Source organism: Rhinolophus hipposideros (genome assembly GCF_964194185.1).
Source record: "Rhinolophus hipposideros genome assembly, chromosome: 12".
In the NCBI taxonomy this organism is placed as follows: Eukaryota; Metazoa; Chordata; class Mammalia; order Chiroptera; family Rhinolophidae; genus Rhinolophus; species Rhinolophus hipposideros.
In genome coordinates, this window is record NC_138058.1 from 48,632,622 (window position 1) to 48,651,031 (window position 18,410).

General features: G+C 38.0%; 1 protein-coding gene across 6 annotated transcripts in view; it reads right to left on the reverse strand.

Moving 5' to 3' along the window:
- Positions 1–708: 708 nt before the first annotated feature.
- Positions 709–18,410, reverse strand: part of EML4 (EMAP like 4) — a 142,076-nt gene continuing 124,374 nt past the window's right edge. For 4 of the 6 annotated variants that reach the window (XM_081068774.1, XM_081068772.1, XM_081068777.1 and 1 more), the window contains 6 exons: positions 18,024–18,112; positions 16,562–16,659; positions 7,587–7,674; positions 6,975–7,073; positions 4,249–4,379; positions 2,667–3,535 (listed from right to left, as the gene is read on the reverse strand). In XM_081068774.1, coding sequence (XP_080924900.1) covers positions 3,062–3,535; positions 4,249–4,379; positions 6,975–7,073; positions 7,587–7,674; positions 16,562–16,659; positions 18,024–18,112 — 979 coding nt within the window. In that variant the 3' untranslated portion in view covers positions 2,667–3,061. Of the gene's footprint in view, positions 1,695–2,666; positions 3,536–4,248; positions 4,380–6,974; positions 7,074–7,586; positions 7,675–16,561; positions 16,660–18,023; positions 18,113–18,410 lie in introns of those variants that run through there. The other 2 variants (XM_081068775.1, XM_081068773.1) reach the window with 1 other exon arrangement.

An 18,410-nucleotide genomic window follows, 5' to 3' on the forward strand; every position in this document is an offset into this window, starting at 1 on the left:
TACGTTTATGCTATACTGTAGTCTGTTAAGTGTTCAATAGCAATATGTCTAAAAAAACAGTGCACTTAATTAAAAAATACCTTACTATTAAAAATGCTTACCATCATCTGAACCTGTTGGAAAAATGGTGCTGATAGACCTGCTCGATACAGGGTTGCCACAGATTTTCAATTAGCAAAAAAACAGAATATTTGCAAAGTGCACTAAAGCAAGGTATGCCTGTATATGTGAGTGGCGGTGAACATATGCTCATAGTCACCGGAGATGAATAAGGTCATGATGAAAATCATTTCCGTAATTGTAAAACTGGGGAATGTATGGCATACTCTCAGTCTATTCTTAATGAAGAAAAATATGTAGCAGCCAATTTATGATTGTGGTGTACAAAGCAACAAAGGAGATGGAGAAAGGAGGGGATACAGTGTCCTGCTGGGTTCAAGGATTTCAGAGGCAATGGAGTCGGGTCAGGCAGGTAACCAGGATTATCTAATGTTTAACATTAGAGAAAGTACAGACATGAAATAAATTAAAATGGAGCTATTCCCCTATTAAATGGAAGCACAAATCAGAAGTAACTTCCTCTAACATTATGAAATGGAGTTTGTTACTGCCAGAATAGTTGTATCCATAGCAGCAGCCATGGTCAACTGATAATTATACTGCTGGTTCCCATGACTGTCCAAATGGAGAGAGAGTTAAGGCACACTTAGAGACAAATGAAACAGTTCCATTTTTATTATTTAATCTTCAAAATTTTCTGCCACGAGACAGGAATGCATGATAGAAATGGCTCAACATCTTCACATGAAACACTTGGATTCATTTTCATTCACAAGTTTTTCTAAAAACATCTACAATTTCATAATCCCACCCATTTCCAACCATTATCACAGATTTAATTGACTGTTAAACAGTAGTTGCCAGCAATAGAGCTGGAACGCTTTCTGCGTATTAGTAGTGTCTTTTGAAACTACCACCCAAGAGGATCACGATTATAAATCTCACTGTACACAGCAACCCCAAAGGTGACTGATGTCCCCACAAAACTCCCTGCTTATCATGGAGAGCTGCGTCCCCAGGTACTTGAAGAAATGCTTTTTCTCCTCTTAGAACTACTCATTCATCTCATCGTATTTTTCTTGCAGGGGAGAGCACATGCCAACCTGATGATTTATTTAGTCACCACTGCTAATGGACAGATATGTCGCCTGATACTGACTGATGCCCTCTGTAACTAGGTACAGAATGTTCTGAAAAAAGAGGGGTTGCTTGGAATCTATCTCTCTTCTTTTGAAGAGAGCTACTTTGAGGTTTTTATTTTTTGAACAGTTGTAAACAAAAGGAAAGAGATACACACGGACATATATCTATACACTTAAGAGACATACACTGAGTATATTCAATGTGGCGTATATCTGCTTCTATAGATACACAGAGTAAGTAGCTACACTCACCCCTTCACACATACCCACACCCTTACGTACAGCATGTGAATATAAATGTTGTGAGTGTCCTTGGGAGTTCACTGGAGTTTGTATGTTACCAAATGATGACAAAATACCTGATTTGTATTACTCCTGAGAAGATACTAGAAGGGAATGACAGTTCTGATGCACTTTGGAATGGCACAATCACGTAAACACTTGCATACATACTTAAGACTTCTGAACTCATCCAAAGTTGCTAAACATGATCTAACCAAAAAAAAAAAAAAAAAAAAAAAAAAAAAAAAAAAAGAAAAAAAAGATATCAAAACAATGCAGCAAGTTAAAAAATAAATCAAAACAAAGTTTTTTTATAATCCAAGTATAAACAAACATATAGGAAATGCATTATTTATAATGATTTTTAAAGTAGGAAACACATACTTAAAAACCATATGACAAAACTTAAAAGAAACAGCTATCCAATGCACAATAATACATGCATTGCCCAAAACAGCAGAGGATAGCCACATTAGAATTGCAAGGCTTATGGCAACTCCACCAGAGAAAAATTACCATATATAGCAAGTCTGTTAAGTATACAATTGATAAAAAAAAAAAATCAGTTATTCACACTTCTGTAAAAAAGAATTTGCAATTTGCTGAGTATCTTATCCCTCTGTAATTAATCTGTATAAAAATTACAACAAGCCAATGAACTTCAAGCACCAATTCAATCATTTAAACTTTACTGTATTTTTTCCCTATTACCGAGGGAACAAATTATGTTGAAGGCTAAGCTAAAATTAGCCAAGTAATTATTACAGTTTGGTTTTATAGGCATGCGGTTTTTGTTTTCCATCCACTCGAATGCCAAACATTTAAAATGTTCAGGCCAGCAAAGGAATCCTTGGAGGAACCCATTTTTCTGAATATCAGTGGTTTAATATACATTAAAACCTCTTTAATAAACCACTGCTTGCTTAGTTTGAAGATAAAATCGATCTGCACACAAGAAACTAAGAGACAGTTCCTCCTTATGACTTAGAAAAGGCAGCACCTGTCTAGTAGACTAACAAGCACATCAGGACACCTACTGGGAGGGTAGGAAAATGGATTGTTCAAGAAGGCAACACCACTGCCTGTGGCAATAGCGAAGTTTTTCTTAACTGAAAAATTTCTAAGACACTTGGGGTGGGAGGATCTCTCAGTAAGTTTTTTTTTTTTTTCTGATTTCTTTTTCTGCATCAGGAAAAAAGAGTAGCACAGTCTGTGCCAGTAGATGAGTAACAGTGTTTGTGATGCCTCTGTTGTTCCTGAAGAAAACATGTTCAGATAACAAGGGGTTTGTTTTAAATCAATACAACTTCTGTTTTTGTTTCCAGTATTTACATCATACCACTTACATACGTAGTAATTTCTGAGACAGTGTGTCAGTCTTTCCTACTATTAAGTTTGGTTAATCAACACACACCAAACTGAACGTTTAGGTCCACTGCATTTGAGAGGCTGAAGGTAAGACTACTGAAGAAAGCAGATCACGTGGAAACCCAAGTCTCGATCAACAGTGATTGTCCCTCCCTTCCCGGCCTGTTACCTGAACTCCAGCATAAGACCCACGCACCGAGGGCCTGGTGTTAGGGCAGCAGCGAAGGGGCTTGCAGGTCCTCCGGAAGCGCCCTTTCCTCCTGCTGCCCCCTTATCTCACCAGACGGCTCTTCATCGCCAGCCTCGCCCAGCTCTTCGCTGCCCCCTTCGCTCTGCTCCTCACTGTGGTCTTCGCTGGGCTCCACAGTCTGTTCCAGGCTGTTCTCCAGAAGTGTAGGAGAGTTGCTTATTCTACTTTCTTCTTCAGCTGTCTCATTTAAGGGCTGCGAAGGAGGCAGCGTGGGAGTATCAGATCGTATGGCGCTTTCAGTGGAAGAGATGGGGGCTTTGGGTAGGGTAGTATCCGCTACAATCTCGTTTTGAGGCAAAGATAACTTTTCCACAAGTTTCCACTGAATGATGCTCATGTCTTTCCCACCAGTTGATATCAGGTGACAGTCACTATGAGTAAAACTGACATTGGTGACATGGCTGCTGTGGGCACTGTACTTGTGACTGGGAGCCTGTGTGAAATAAATCAGACAGGAACATCAGACTCACTCTCTACATGGCTGCTTGTAGCAACATGGTGACTAAGCTGGTGAAACAGGTCATTCAAATCAAAGCCACAAGTCATCAAACCTGAGGACTAATGCGAGCAGTAATTTCCTTTCAACACCTATTTGTATGGGTGAAACAAAACAATCAGACATCTATACATTCAGATGATATGTATATATATTATAAAAAACAAACATCTGTCTCTTCTGGATGTCAGGTTGGTGTACTTAGTAACTGTTCCATTGGGATGGCCAGGGAAGAACTGACTAGGTTGGCAGGATTATAGGTCACTTGGGAAACAGTCCCATGAGTTTTATAATACTGATCATACATATTGATCATATAGCGTAAATCATACATTTATAACATTGGTCAACAAAATATTTTAATATGCTTAGAAATATAAAACTGCCAAAAATAGAAATGAACAAATGGACCATAAAAAAGAATAAAATATCATCAGCTAGCTGCCTTCTATAACTACCTTCTTGACCTGCATGAGGAAAGAAGATAAGCAATGCCGGCTCGGATACTTACAGAGGGCCCTATTCTACCCTGCACATTGCAGTAGCAGGGACAGTAATTAGTAACTCTACAAATATTTTCTTGCCACTGACACAAAATTATCCCTAAACAAAAGGCCCCACACAGCTAGTCTGTATTAAAGTGATTTTACCTTTGCTTTGGAGCAGGGGTACTGAAACAGATGGACTTTGCAGAAGTCATCAGCCACGGCGATCACCTTCCTGTTGTGGGACCGCACCAGCGCATTGATATCTGTCCCATCGGATCCTTCTGGCCAGACGCCTTTCATATGGAAGCACAGGGGCACAGAAAAATTAGCCTCAAAAATATAACTGTGAGGCTACACAGGTTTATTTAATTTTAGATACTAATTTTCACCTGTGTTCAAACTCTCAGCTGCTATTAGGTTGGAGCAAAAGTAATTGCGGTTTAAAAGGTTAAAAATAATTGCAAAAACCGCAATTACTTTTGCACCAACCTAATAACATTTCCCTCATAAATTTCTTAATGGTTCAAGACTTCATTCAAATAAAGTTTTACCCAAAACCTAACATAATAAAATTAAACAAAATAGCCTCAAGATGGAAAGTTTAATGACTCCCAAAGTACTTGCTAGTAACCAACAGGTGGTGCTAAAAATAATTTTAGTTTTAGCTTGACTCACCTGAGCAATTCTTCCTTTCTAAAATCTCTAGTTGGAGGGGAAGTTCTCAGTTACTTGTATAGCAAACTACGGAAACAAAGCCATAGCACTAATTCTTCAAAGTGCACTCTGGGTAAGCTGTGTAAAATTTACATACTCTCTCACTCCCTTTCAGGCTGGCACTTCTAAGAAAACCTGAGTTTTAATGAAAATGCATAGGTCACCCAGTAGTCTACTACCATGCCATCCCACAGAATTTTCCTGTAACTATTTCTTATGTCCAAAGATAAGACATAGCAAATTTAATTACTCTGAATCATTATGAGGCACTGGTAATCATAGTTAGCACAAAATTCTAGATTAAAATTATGGAATACTGTGTTTCCCTGAAAATAAGACCTAGCCTGACAATCAGCTTTAATAAGTCTTTTGGAGCAAAAATTAGTATAAGACCGGGTTGATAATATAATATAATAAATATAATAATAATATAATACCAGGTCTTATATTCACTTTTACTCCAAAAGATGCATTAGAGCTGATTGTCTGGCTAGGTCTTATTTTCGGGGAAATAGTATATAAGGGTTGAGATGCCGGCCTCCTGTAGTTCTTTGTTATTCTAGAGAACAAATACGTTTCTGGTAAAATTTGCTAAACCAACTCAAAACACTCCTTAACTGAAATCTCTTAATAAATTAAGTATTATACATTGTTTCATTAAAATAACTAGGTAAATTATCAGCTACTGGCTATTGCTTCACTTTCACCCAGAATAATGAAATTGTTTATGGACTAATCAGTTATTTTGTTTTTACTTTCTTTCTAGCCTTCTCCATCTCTGTAGCAATTGTATTTAGAACAGGTACCTATAATGGATTATTTTTAAAATGTACATAGCATAAAGAAACATTCAGATCTATGATTAGGCTGGAGGAGAGAGACCAACTTTAGAGATATACTGATAAAGGATAAATACTAATATTTTGGGTGTTGCTTTAGGTATTGGTGCCACATCCATATCTACTATTCTAATTACAGGCTATAACATCTCTCTGTAATTCTTTGCAAACAAGGCTTTATTATTTTAACTTTTCCATTTATCCTCTAACTTTTTCAGGATACCTACAGATTGGGATAGGTTTAGAAAACTGTCACAGCGGACAGATTTCTAGAAATGTCCAAAAGATTAGGAATGATCCCCAAATTTTATCTTTAAATAATGTCTACTAAAAATGCCTTTATGTTTTAACAAATGGTGCTGGGACAACTGGACATTCCCATGCAAAAGAATAACTGTTGACAAGAATGTGGAGAAATTGAACCCTCTACACTTTTGGTGGAAATGTAAATGGAGCCACTTTGGAAAAACCATCTGGAAGTCAGTTCCTCAAAAGGTTAAACACAGTTATTATTTGACCCTGCAATTCCACTTCCAGGTATATGCCCAAGAGAAGTGAAAACATGCCTACACAGAAACTGACACATGTTTGTTCATAGCAGGATTATTTATAATAGCTGAAAAGTGGAAACAATTCAAGTGTCCATCAGCTGATAAACAGATAAACAAATGTGGTCTATCCGTACAATGGGATATTATTCAGCCATAAAATAAAGTACCGACACATGCTATAACATGGATGAACCTTAAAAACATTACGCCTAGTGAAAGAAGCCAGTCTCAATGGATCACAAGATACGATTCCATTTATATGAACTATCCTGAATAGGCCAATCAATAGAGAAAGAAAGGATTAGTGGTTGCTAGGGAGTTGGGGTGGGGAGTGACTCCTAACGGGTAGAGGGTTTCTTTTTGGGGTGATAAAAATGTTCTAAAATTAGTGATGATAGCTGCACAAATGTGAATATACTAAAACCACTGAATTGTACACTTTAGGTGAATTATATGGTATATGAATGACAATAAAGCTATTTTAAAAATGCGTTTAGAAATTTAAAAGGTTCAGTTTTCAAGTAGAGGGGAAATAAATGGAAAGGTTATCATGTAAATTCTTTTCGTCTTTCACATTTACCAGGGACCAAAAGTCTGCTGGATTCTGTAGAGAACAAACCTTATATGTATGGTTCACTCATAATACACTTAATTTCTCTGAATCTGCCATTAATAGACAGAACACTAAAGAATACATGTAGACTTTTTAATTGAGGAATTTAGGTAAGTAATTATATGTAAAAGCCCACAAACTGCCTTTTCCCATCGGGTGTCATGTCCTTACCAAAGACTTGAAAGCCTAGTACACAGGTGTATGTCGTCCAATCGATGTCCTTACACTCTGATCGATTCCTGATTAGTTTGCAGCCACTTGGGATGTCCCCTTTAAATTTAGAAACAGGAAACATAATCGTAATTCTTGTGTACAAATATATTTGAAAGTGGATCTTGATTCAGACTAGCCATGTTTACTTGTATTTATAATCCATACACTGAAACACATTAAGACACATTTAAAAAGTGTTTAACAGATTTTATGGAACTACAAATTGTTTCCCACTGAAGTGTTTTCCTTTCTTCAAAAAGCATAAATGCCCACCCATTATACTGCTTCCTGCCTCCAGGTAAAGTTGTTAAATACAAAACCATTCAGAGAAGCATCAGTCTCCCTGAGTAATGTCTTATGACTGCATATCTACACATATAAATTAACTCATACTTTCTGGGAGAAGTGAAACACATTTGAGAATCTCCTTCCTTAGACAGCTCAGAGTAACACACGCTTTGGCAGGTTAGAGGGCAGCATGCATGCTCCGCACAATTCAGATTCCACACAACCTGTTCATTAGTGCCCCTGGCAGACACACCTCACCCACATGTGATCACTCATACTTACAGTACAATATTTCATAATCGCCCGAGTTAGACATTATATATTTGTTGTCCGGGGACCAGTCCAGGTGTGTGATATAGCTGGAATGTCCCTAGGAAACAACAGATCAGTATTAGAAAGCCTTTAGAGTTTTGAGTAATAAATAGCTTAATAGTCAATACTGTTATCTGAACAGGGCTCAAGCAGGTCTCTAGTTCTTTTCTGCTGCCTTTTTGGGAGCCAAAGACACAGGTATGCGAAGATACCAATGATAAATGCAGAACTCCGAAACTAAAGAAATCTCACCACAGTGGAAATGGTAAGCGCTTGGAACGTGGGAGTGTCCTGTTGGCCTCTCCACTGAGATACCAGCGACAAGCACCTCCTACCGGTGTTAGAGACTTCCAAGAAAGACAGTCTCCTACACGTGTGCCCTGAAGGACACCGCAGTAGGTACCAGACCTTATTTCACGTCACTGGTTAGAGTGATTTCATTTCTGAGAAAGAAGGACTGGTTCCAGGTTGTTCAGAGAGTACAGTTTTCCATGGTCCACCCCAGAGGCACACATACAGTCACAGGGAGGTCTAGAGAAACTCCTATCGCCAAAGGATATTCTGGGAGAAAAGTCACCCCACGCTGTTCTCCTTCAGAACAGCTGGATCCAATATAATCATCTGACTCTTTAAAACATTCCTTAAACAGGAAGACAGTGATCTTCTGCTTAGATTTTACTAATAGTAAAGTAGTTGGGAATCAAAAAAACTACTAAATGTTATATTTTGTTGGCTTCACATGTAAGCAGTTGATTTCCAACACACTATTTCAGATAAATCACACAGGTCTTACTGGTTTACCAAAGTTGATGGAGACTCAAAATCACTTTTATCTCCTCTATTCTGTGGTAAAACATTTAAATTCTAACGTACCTTTTGAATTACTAACTTTCTGCACAGGTGGTTTTATTTTTTAAGTTAATAAATTCAGTGTACCGTAGGCATAGTTTTAATGATTTATACAAAGTATTCTAATTATTCTGTTACCCTCCTGAAGTCTAACGACATGTCCTAAAACCCTGTTGGAATTATGAGCTTCCCCATACTGCTGCGTGCAAATACACACATTTATACATTTAAATGAATTTAAGTTATGTGAATTTGAGAACTGTGAAGCTTCCTGAAGTTACCAGAGATTAGGTTGTATATTAGAAAACACGTTGGGAATCACTAGCTAGGCACACAAGAGACCTACCAACCTAACAAGAAATCAATTTTCAAAGCCAGAAGGACATATGTGGTGACTGGACATTTTCTGAATCTGGCAGAAAAACCGGGCTCACACAAATCCTTTTCACAGTGCACATGAATCTGATGCCTGGCTCTGGCATCTGGAGAAGCCAAGCTTCTAAGATAAGAAAACTTGTGCTCCATGGAGAATAATCGTAGCAAAGTACAGTCTTCTAAGATGTATCATCCTAATGCAGACGTATTTAAATTACCTGCCCGTCTGGGAAAAGCCTTTATGGCATTACTACATCATCAGAAGCATCGTATGTACGCATCACACTCAGGCAACTCACATCTGTGTTGGACACAGAACGTAGTAGAAGGTAAATCAATACAAAGTATTCTCAAAAAAGACTCTTGAGTAGGAAAAGTCCCTAAATATAGCAAAGACCTTGGGGAGATTGTCAAGTCATACTGGAAAATGAACTGAACATTTTTTCCCTGGTATGGATTCCAATAAATAAACCAAGAAAAAGTTAAACATGACTGTTGGGAGTCTATCACGCTACCTTCCCACACTCCATCTCAGAGCGCCCTTGGCCACCCAACTCATGGCCATGGAAGTTACATGCACGGTTTGGAGGAAAACAGCCTCAAATATCACGCCCAGGGCAGAGACACAGCTGGGAGCAAAATCTAGTATATCTCCTTGAAAAGAAACAGGAAAGTATTCTAAGCTGGCACTTTCATTACTGCCATTCAATAGTGGAATGTTGTAACCACAATAATAATCACAAGTGACAGAGCCCAAAATTTCTACTCGGGAAAAATCAGAACGATTTTAGCCAAGTCTTTGTCAACTGCATGGAAGATCATTTTACGTCAGTGGTTGCAACCCTGGCTGTGTACTGAAATGAACGCAGGCATGTGTTTTACAAGTACCGAGGCCTACAGGGAGGCCTATTCTCCTTGGTGGGTATGTATCCAGGTGTCCCCTCGCCATCTAGGTTGTGTGCAATCTCATGCAGCGGCAGCTGGCCACCCGTGGCTTCTGAGTACTTGAAATGTGGCCAGTACCCCCAGAAGACTGCACTGGATTTAATTTCATAAACCAAGTTGTGGTTAGTAGCTGTGATGCTAGATAATGTGGGCTGAGAACAGTTCATTCTTTCCTGATTTCAAATACCTCTTTTATTATCTATTGTACTTCCACATGAGCAGAGATCTGTTTCTGGCCTCTCTTCTGTTCCATTAATCTATTTGCCTATCCCCAGCCAACAGTGCTAATTTTGTGGTATGTGGACAATTTCAGATGAACTTCAGAACCATTTTATAAAGCTCCTAGATGTCACAATGAAAACTTAAGAGTGCATCAAATTTAGAGAAAAATGTGTAGAAAATATAGTTTTATCAAGTCTTTTCATCTGGAAACATATTATGTCTATTGTTTTGGTTCTTAGGTTGTCTTTCAGTCATGTTTCACATAGCTTCCTGTGCTTTTCTGGCTAGTTTTATTTTCAAAGCATCTATGGTTTTTGTTGCTATTGCAAACAGGGTTTCTTTTTCCCATTACAGGTTGCATGTGCTTTTGCTGGTTGGAGAGAAAGCTGACCTTTAGAGCATAGGTGCCAGTTGCCTATCTAATCTACATTCTCCCCTTTCCTGAAGCACCCAGCTAAGACACTATTTCCTAATCTCTGTTGTAGCTAGGGGTGGCAGAAGTCAGTGAGTGGGGTTTCCAGGAAAACTTCCAGAGAACCGACTTGGGAGGAGGAAGGCCTTTTTTCCCTTGCTCTGTTCCTTTCTTCCTTGAATTGCGATGTGATGACTGGAGTTCCAGTAGCATCTTACGGAGGATGATGGAGCAGAAAGAAAGAAGGGTCCTGAGTCCCTGACGACTTCTTTTAAATAAGAAAACATCCCTCATTTGTTTAAGTCACCAAGTACTACAATATAATTACTTCATAGTAATGTTGAAGATACAGTAATACCGAATCATACTGTCTTATCGAAATACTGCATTCGTTTTATGGGTTATTTTCTTGGAGACTTTTAGGTAAACAGTTAAAAAGTCTTCCTCCTCTTCTTTTTGATTCATATTTTCAATTACCAAAATCCTGGCAGAAAGAACTCTTGTTTCCACTGCACTTCTTGCCTATCCTAGCAGACTTTGCAATGCTTTTTATTTTTAGTACCACTGCAACTTCAATATACTAAATCTCCTAGGTTAATATACTTGAGTAGCCACCTTAAAAGGTACACAGGAATTTGAGCCAAACAGAAAGCTGTTATGTTGCATTAAGGTGCATAATAAAATTTTAATCCTATGCAAATAGAATAGAACCTTTAGGTCAATCATAACATTTAAGCTTTTTCAAGGAAAATACACAATTGTCCATAATTAGAAAATGATTTTGAACTTTCAGAGATTCATGTAAAATGCTGCAAAACACCCCTCGGTACAACCCAGGGCTCATCCTCGTTACTGAGCAAGATGCTGCTGCTGCTGCTAATGACACCTAACACTTACTGAGCACTTTCTATGTGTAGGGCAGTAAGTTTCAGTACTTTCCATACATTATCAACTCTAAATGTCACAGCAGCCTTGTGTGAAGATGCCCACTTAGGAGCTGAGAGATGAAGGAACTTCGGAAGTCACAACAAAGAATTGGTGGAGCCAGAGCTCAAACCCAGGTCAGATGATTCTAGACCAAATTAAGCACAGCATTTAAATCATGCTTATCTTTTACTCATTTCTGTAACAATAAAGATTAGCAGAAAGCAACTTAAAAGTAGCATTTAAAAAAAAGGAATTTAGAAGTAATCAAGGACCTCTTCAAAACCTTTTCAAAACATTACAGGAAAAGCAGAGGTAAAAACTTCGTAACATTAACACTCAAAAGACTCAGGGATCTCAGAAAAATCAACTGGCAGTCTTCAGATTCTTTTTAGCTATAAAACCCTTCTGCCGTATTAAATCTTACTTTAGAAGCCCAACACGTAAAGCAAATAAAATCAGATCCATGCCAGCCCAGCCCAGCCCAGCCCCACCCACAAATCCTAGGGCTTTGTATAAAAGTTAAAAAGAGCTTCTGAACCCAAAGAGTTCTTAAAAGGCCTTCTGTAGCAGCAGTTACAAAATCAAGGTGCTCATACAGTGAATATGATACAATCATAAACCCATGACTCCTATAATTTAGTCAAACCACTTTAAAAAGTATTCAGTAAACTCTAAGAAGATGGAAGTTCTCATGGGAAGTAAAGGAAAGAAGGTCATTCATAATTCTATGATTTAATTAGGAGGAACAAAAGCCACAGATCACGCCAAGTAGGTTTGGAGTGCATGCTAGAGGGAGATTTGGAGAACCTAAGTTATCAAAAAGGCAGTGTGCTCCAAGCAGGGGCAAATGGGAAGTGAGAGGGCAGACAGGCCACAGAGGAGGAAATGAGAGGCTGTCACGGATGAGTATGAAGGATGACTCCATTGCTTCCCCTCTATCCCTCCGCCACCCAAGAGGTCAGGCTCATGAAGAGCAAATTATTTCTTGGAAGATCACTGGGGTTCCTTCAAATAGATGGGCCAAGACCAGCAATGTACAGTAAACAAACCTGAGGAGTGTGTGTGAGGAGGTATCATTTGCCACATAGCAGCAAGTACAAAAGCAGCTTCAGTAGTATGTTCTATCATTCTTCTTAACGTAGATCTTCGAGGCAGGCACACGTGAGCACTAATCTATAAGAAGTAAATACTGAGTAGTGCTCTATGTTATCCTTACTGCTTTTGTAGATACTGAGATTTATGCCTTTCCGTGGAATCTGTGATTGCCATTTTGCTGTTTCACAAGCAATGTCTTACTGGCTATAATCCAGTGACATAGTGAGTGGCTAGACTAAAATACAGGCGACATCCCAAGCTAGGTAACATCCATGACAGAGAAAAAAGGCTCCTTGTTGGTAGACTGGGCTACTGGCAGAAGTAGGAGGCCAATAAAGCATCTTACTCTCCCCTTCTGTGCTACTCGAAAAGCAAGAAACTCTTTTAAAAGTTGAATGGTACTTATTTTTTACTGCACCTATTTTTGCTTTGTTTCTAAGAAGACACAGATTGTCTTAGAACTAAATGCAAGGGTTAGACATGGGAGAGAGAAAAGGGAAGTGACAGGGTATGCAAAAAAAAAGATTAAGCCAAAAATGCTCTTGACTAGACTCTTCTAATATATGCTGAGTTTTTTTTCAGGATTCTCAGGATTAAACAGACACATCAAAGTTTTAACTTAGTCTTTATCACCTTTGGAGACCATTTAGTTCATTCATGAACTTATACTGTATTAATTGAGATTGGCTTCATTAGAGGGGATAGACCATAAAACAATGGATCGTGATAAATGAGCTCCTGCCTCACTTTTCTTACTCGTGAAATGAAAAGTCGACCAGATAATGCTCTCTTCTGCCCTTTATATGCTAAAGATTTTGATTCTAAATGAGGTCAGTTTTAACATTTTGAAGACACCTAGATGAGGGAATACGCAATAAATTTAGAGTTTATGATAAGTTTTTTTAAACACTGAAATTTTAAGTGGGTAAGGAGAGACCTCAGGAAGACTATGAAAGATACCTGGGGCAGAAAATGGAAATAACTTTCCGTGGATGGAAGATGAAGTTTTGTGTGTTTATGGAAACTAAAATGAATGTTCCCCCAAATCTTTGAGAGTTAAAACTTTAGAATTACCATAAAATAAATCAATGCAGAAAAGGCAAAGAAGAGTTGTAATAGGTCCAAGGCCAGCAAGACTAGAATACAGCCTGACTGCACGAATGAATCTATCCAAAGATTCGAGATGGGGGTACGGTGGTCTGCAAAGTAAAGGAGCCACAGAGGCAAACGTGGGTAGCACCCACCTAATGTCCAGGGCAGAGGGACCTGAACCAAGACCAGCTCTGGTGGCAGCTCTCACCCTACTGTGGATGCAGGCGCCACGCTTGCTCACCTTGCTGATACTCTGGTTTCACATGCACTATTTCTTTTTTTTGCCTAAAGGGAAGTGCTGGCTAGTGGGTGCTCACGTCTTGTCCCGTTAGCATTTCTATGTCTTACTTTAAAAGAATAAACTGGCGTTCTGATAGGAGTTGGTTTCCTGAGGCTTGTTTATAGAGAGAAAAGGGAGCGGACCAGAGGAGACTAGGATTCAGTCCCTTGTCAGTACAGCTCTTGCTGCAAACTGGTATTTTATAAACCGGCTTTGGAGAGTGTGGATGAGGTAAGTCCATCTCTCTAAAAATGGATCCTGTCTTGTTTCCTAGCAAGTGAGGCCCTGGGCTGTAATGACCATCCCACTGATTAGCCAGCTGCCCTCCACCGGAAGTGCTCCTTCGTGGGCCTTGGGTACCAGTCACCTCAACTGACATCTCCACAGAAAGTAATGCCGTGAAGAGGGACTGCTTGGTTAAAATTTATTAGCAGGACATTTTCTGAAGTTCTAAATAATTTTCTGTAGCAATGGTTGTCACTTAAATACTGACTAGTAACAGTCAGTAGTTGGAAATAGAAAATACTGGAAATAGAAAACAGCATTTGTACATGGAACTCTATGAGAACAGTTCGAGTTGCCATATTTTAACAAAGACCTGATCTTCACAACAATCCTATAAACTATTATAACTCCAATTTTAAGATAATAAAATTAAGATTCAGAGAAGTTAATTAACTTGCCTAAAGTCGCAAATTAGTAAGTGGCAGAGCCAGCATTAGCCCAGCTTTGTCTGTCCTATATCATAGCAGACAACAGATAAAAGCAGTTAATATGAAACTCTAGGACCAGCTGGTAGAAGGAGACAGCAAGGAGAAGCGACAGCTGGAAGCAAAGCACAAAACAGAAGATAATTAGAAAAGCAGAGTATTGAGTCTTCCTTTATAGCCTCAAACAGTACTATAAACCGTTCCTAGGGATAGCTCGAAATAAAACTTTCAACTGCTCGACAGATAAAAGCTGCCTAATCGGAGAAGGCCAAGTCTCATGCAATTGATAAACTTGCCATTTCTCAACACTTGCAAGATCATTCTCATTATCCAGTGCCACACACTGCTGTTTCCCTTCTGAACCAGATGTACTATAACAGCACAGTCCAATAATACACATATAGAAAACTCTGAGGCATTATCATTATTAGAAAGTTTGCGCTACTAAGAGGAGAATAGGGTTCTGCCACTATGTCAGGATATGACCATGGACAAGTCATTTATCTTCTCTGAAACTCAGTCTCTTCATCTGTTAAGTGAGGGCTGAGCTAAGCATGTGCTACCTTTGTGATCAAGATTAAATTATATTTGAGATACTCTGTTTATTAAGACGTGCACTTTTAAAAAAAGTTGAGGTAAGAAATAATTAAGAAAAATTTGGGGCCTGGTAGGGTAAACTTTAGGAATCCGAAAATTCCGTTCTGAGGAACATTTCATTTAATCCTGTTGTGCAATGAGGTGTTATTCCATATCACAAATATTAATAAATTGACTAAAAGATGGATTTATATAAATTAATGGACAATTCATAATGTTGTGTCAAGGTAAACAAAAATATTTTAGAGAAATTCTAAAACTTTGAGGTTGTTTATAGACCAGTTTATAGGCTGGTTTTAACATATAGTACAAAATCACAAAAGAAATAAAGTAAATAAGTCTCTTCTTCAAATAGTGAGTGGCCTGGGTTTGGGTTACGTATATGCTTCTAAAAACTAATTCTTTTATTTAGTCCCCTAAAACTAGTTTGTGATAAAAACTGTTAAAGAATCTGTGCCATTAATCACTAATTCATCAAGTGATTTTCTATAATCCTAACACCATACATACCAAGCTACCTCCTCATTTTCTACAAACATAACAAGCAACATATATTGAGTATGTACACGCCGTGCACTATTCTAAGTATTTTATATGCATTAATCTGCTTTAATCCAGTGAAGTAGAAACTGTTATTATACTCATCTTATAGATGAGAAGACTGAAGTAGAAGGTTTAAGCAACTTGCCCAAGGTCACACTAGCTGGTAAGTTTGAAACAAGAATTCAAATCCAGGGAGTCTGATCCCAAATCTGTGCCTTTAACGACTGTGCTGTATTTCCCGCCTTTCTTGTCCTGTCCTCAGCTTGAGTGTGTACTTTTCGAGGACAAGGAACAAATAGTGCGTGTACTGCCAATGCCCAGAACACTTCTCTAGTTAGCAGAGTACCTGCCATAAGGTAAGGTAAGTACTCAGTATCTCTGCAGAATTGAATCTAATCTTCATCTTACAGTGACAATCTAGTGACTCAGAAATGGGTAACAAATTAAAGGAAATATGTTTCTGTTAATTCCCTTAATGCAGACAAATCTCTGTAAATTATTTTAGTGGCAGAGAGGTGACAGGAAATACAGGGTGTTGGGGTGGGCAGAATCATGGGACACTGGGATTAAAAGTGAGATACCCTTTCATTTCTAACTCACCTCCATCTTCAAAATGTGTTATTCTAAGAGTTTCTTGTGGAAATAGCTTTAAGAAACCACCTTAAAATCAGTCAGAGAGAGACAAGTATTAAACTCCCACCAAAAGGAGAAACCCTTCTAGAGTACACAGGGAACTGCAATATTTTACTATCAGGTAGAATCTGTTTTCAGAGATGGAGATTAAAGTTTAAAGCAGCTGAGGATAGAAAATAACAGATACATCAATGTAAACATTTAACTTTTTTAACCGAAGTAAAATTTTCCAACAGTTTTACAACTTAATTAGTTTACTACTTACAGTGCACTTGCCGTATCTGCTATATTTTCTCCCATTTTCTGAGACTACATAGAGGTAAATAAAGTTGTCATGCGATCCTACAGCCAGGAAGGTGCCATCTGGAATGAAACAGGAAAAAGCGTTGACTAGAGAAATACATCTGTAGATTTATTTACTGTTACTTTTTGCACCTATACTAAATGACATTTTACAAATGTTAAATCTTATCAATTCAACTGTTATTTGGCATTTGATGAATCAATCTTCTCATCAGTAAGCACACTTGAAAAACAAATGGTCATCAAGTCTACTACACAATCCCTTCTAGGAGATACTCACAGGCCTTGGACTCTACACCCTCACTCTAGCCTCATCTCTTTCTAGCTGGCTACGAACTGGCCTCAGGATGTTCACCTGCTTTTATGGGTCTAAGTACACAGTATTCACATGGCAAGTTGAGTACACAATTGCTTATTTCAGCTGGGAATACACGATCTCTCTCACTACAGGGGAGGTTATCTTAGGAAGGGACCATGTTCTTTACAGTCTCCTCTGTTGTACTTGTCACACAGCAGAAGGTCAGAAAAGTCCAACGGATCCTTGGATTGTAATCACTACATCTGCAGTAGTCATTTCTGACTACAGCACTGAAAAAAGCCAATCCAAAATAGAAAGCCTTTTCTGCTTTAACTCTTGCCAGACATAGCTTGAAGCAAGTACTTTCCCTTCCTTTTTTTGACTCAGAGGATAGTATTCTGTATTTCCTTGGATGAAACAACTTAGAAGTAATCAAAAAGATTCTTTGGATCCCACACTGATCCAACAACTACTGGAATATATTTTAGAATAGAAGCAAATGTCGCTCAAACTCACTCCAGAGGAGAATGATATGAATCAAAACCATAATAATAAGGGGAAAAGGAAACTGGAATATGATGGAAACTTAATTAATATTTTTAATAAAGTACAAAGAATTATTCACACAAGGCTAAACAAATTTATCAAATTCTTATGAGTCACTGAGCATTTTATTAACAAACCAATCATTACTATGCAACTAGTAATGATGTAACTAGATTTTAAAGAACCTGAAGGGCCTATAAAATTTGTATGTTCTGAATACTACTGGAATTTCTTTTATATTCTCTTATATACAAAGAAACAGTTGCTAAATGGATTTAATATTCAGCCTGGTACCTATTCAAAATTCTAAATATGTGTAGTGCAAAAAAAAAGGGGAGTTGATTGCACTGTATTCCGCTTTCAATTGCAAATGTAGTTGTAACAGTTTGTTATAAGTTTATGTTTGCTTGATGATTTACAATGTTGTTTAACTTTAGCAGATCTTTTGCAGTTTCCTGCAGCAGAATTCAATCTGATGTTGGGGGAAACATATTCAATACTTAACAACTCTAGAGAGTAGAAGTGAAAATATGCAATTACAGAGATGCTGTGAATGCAGGGAGGGGATAAATCTGCCTACCTACGGAATAGCGCATCACAGAGAGCTGTTCATTTCCGTCTGTGTGGATAGAAACTAGATCTCTGGTTTCTGCATCCAGAACAAACCACCTGTTAAAAAGTTAAAAAAAAAAAAAAAATCAAAATTTTTTTCAGATATTACATTTATAGAAAAAAATGGCTGACTTTTTTCTTCCCTTTTTAATTTTTAAAAATCAATAAATTTTAATAATGCCTATAAATAAGACATGTTTCCCTCTTCTAATGAGGATGAATTCATTTTGCAAAATGTTGGGATACAAATAAATATATGGGCCTACACATATTTTCATTTCTGTTTAGGTAGTTGCTGAATGCCAACTGTGTCTCTTTGTTAGGCACTGTCTAAATAGACTAAGATGACGAGATT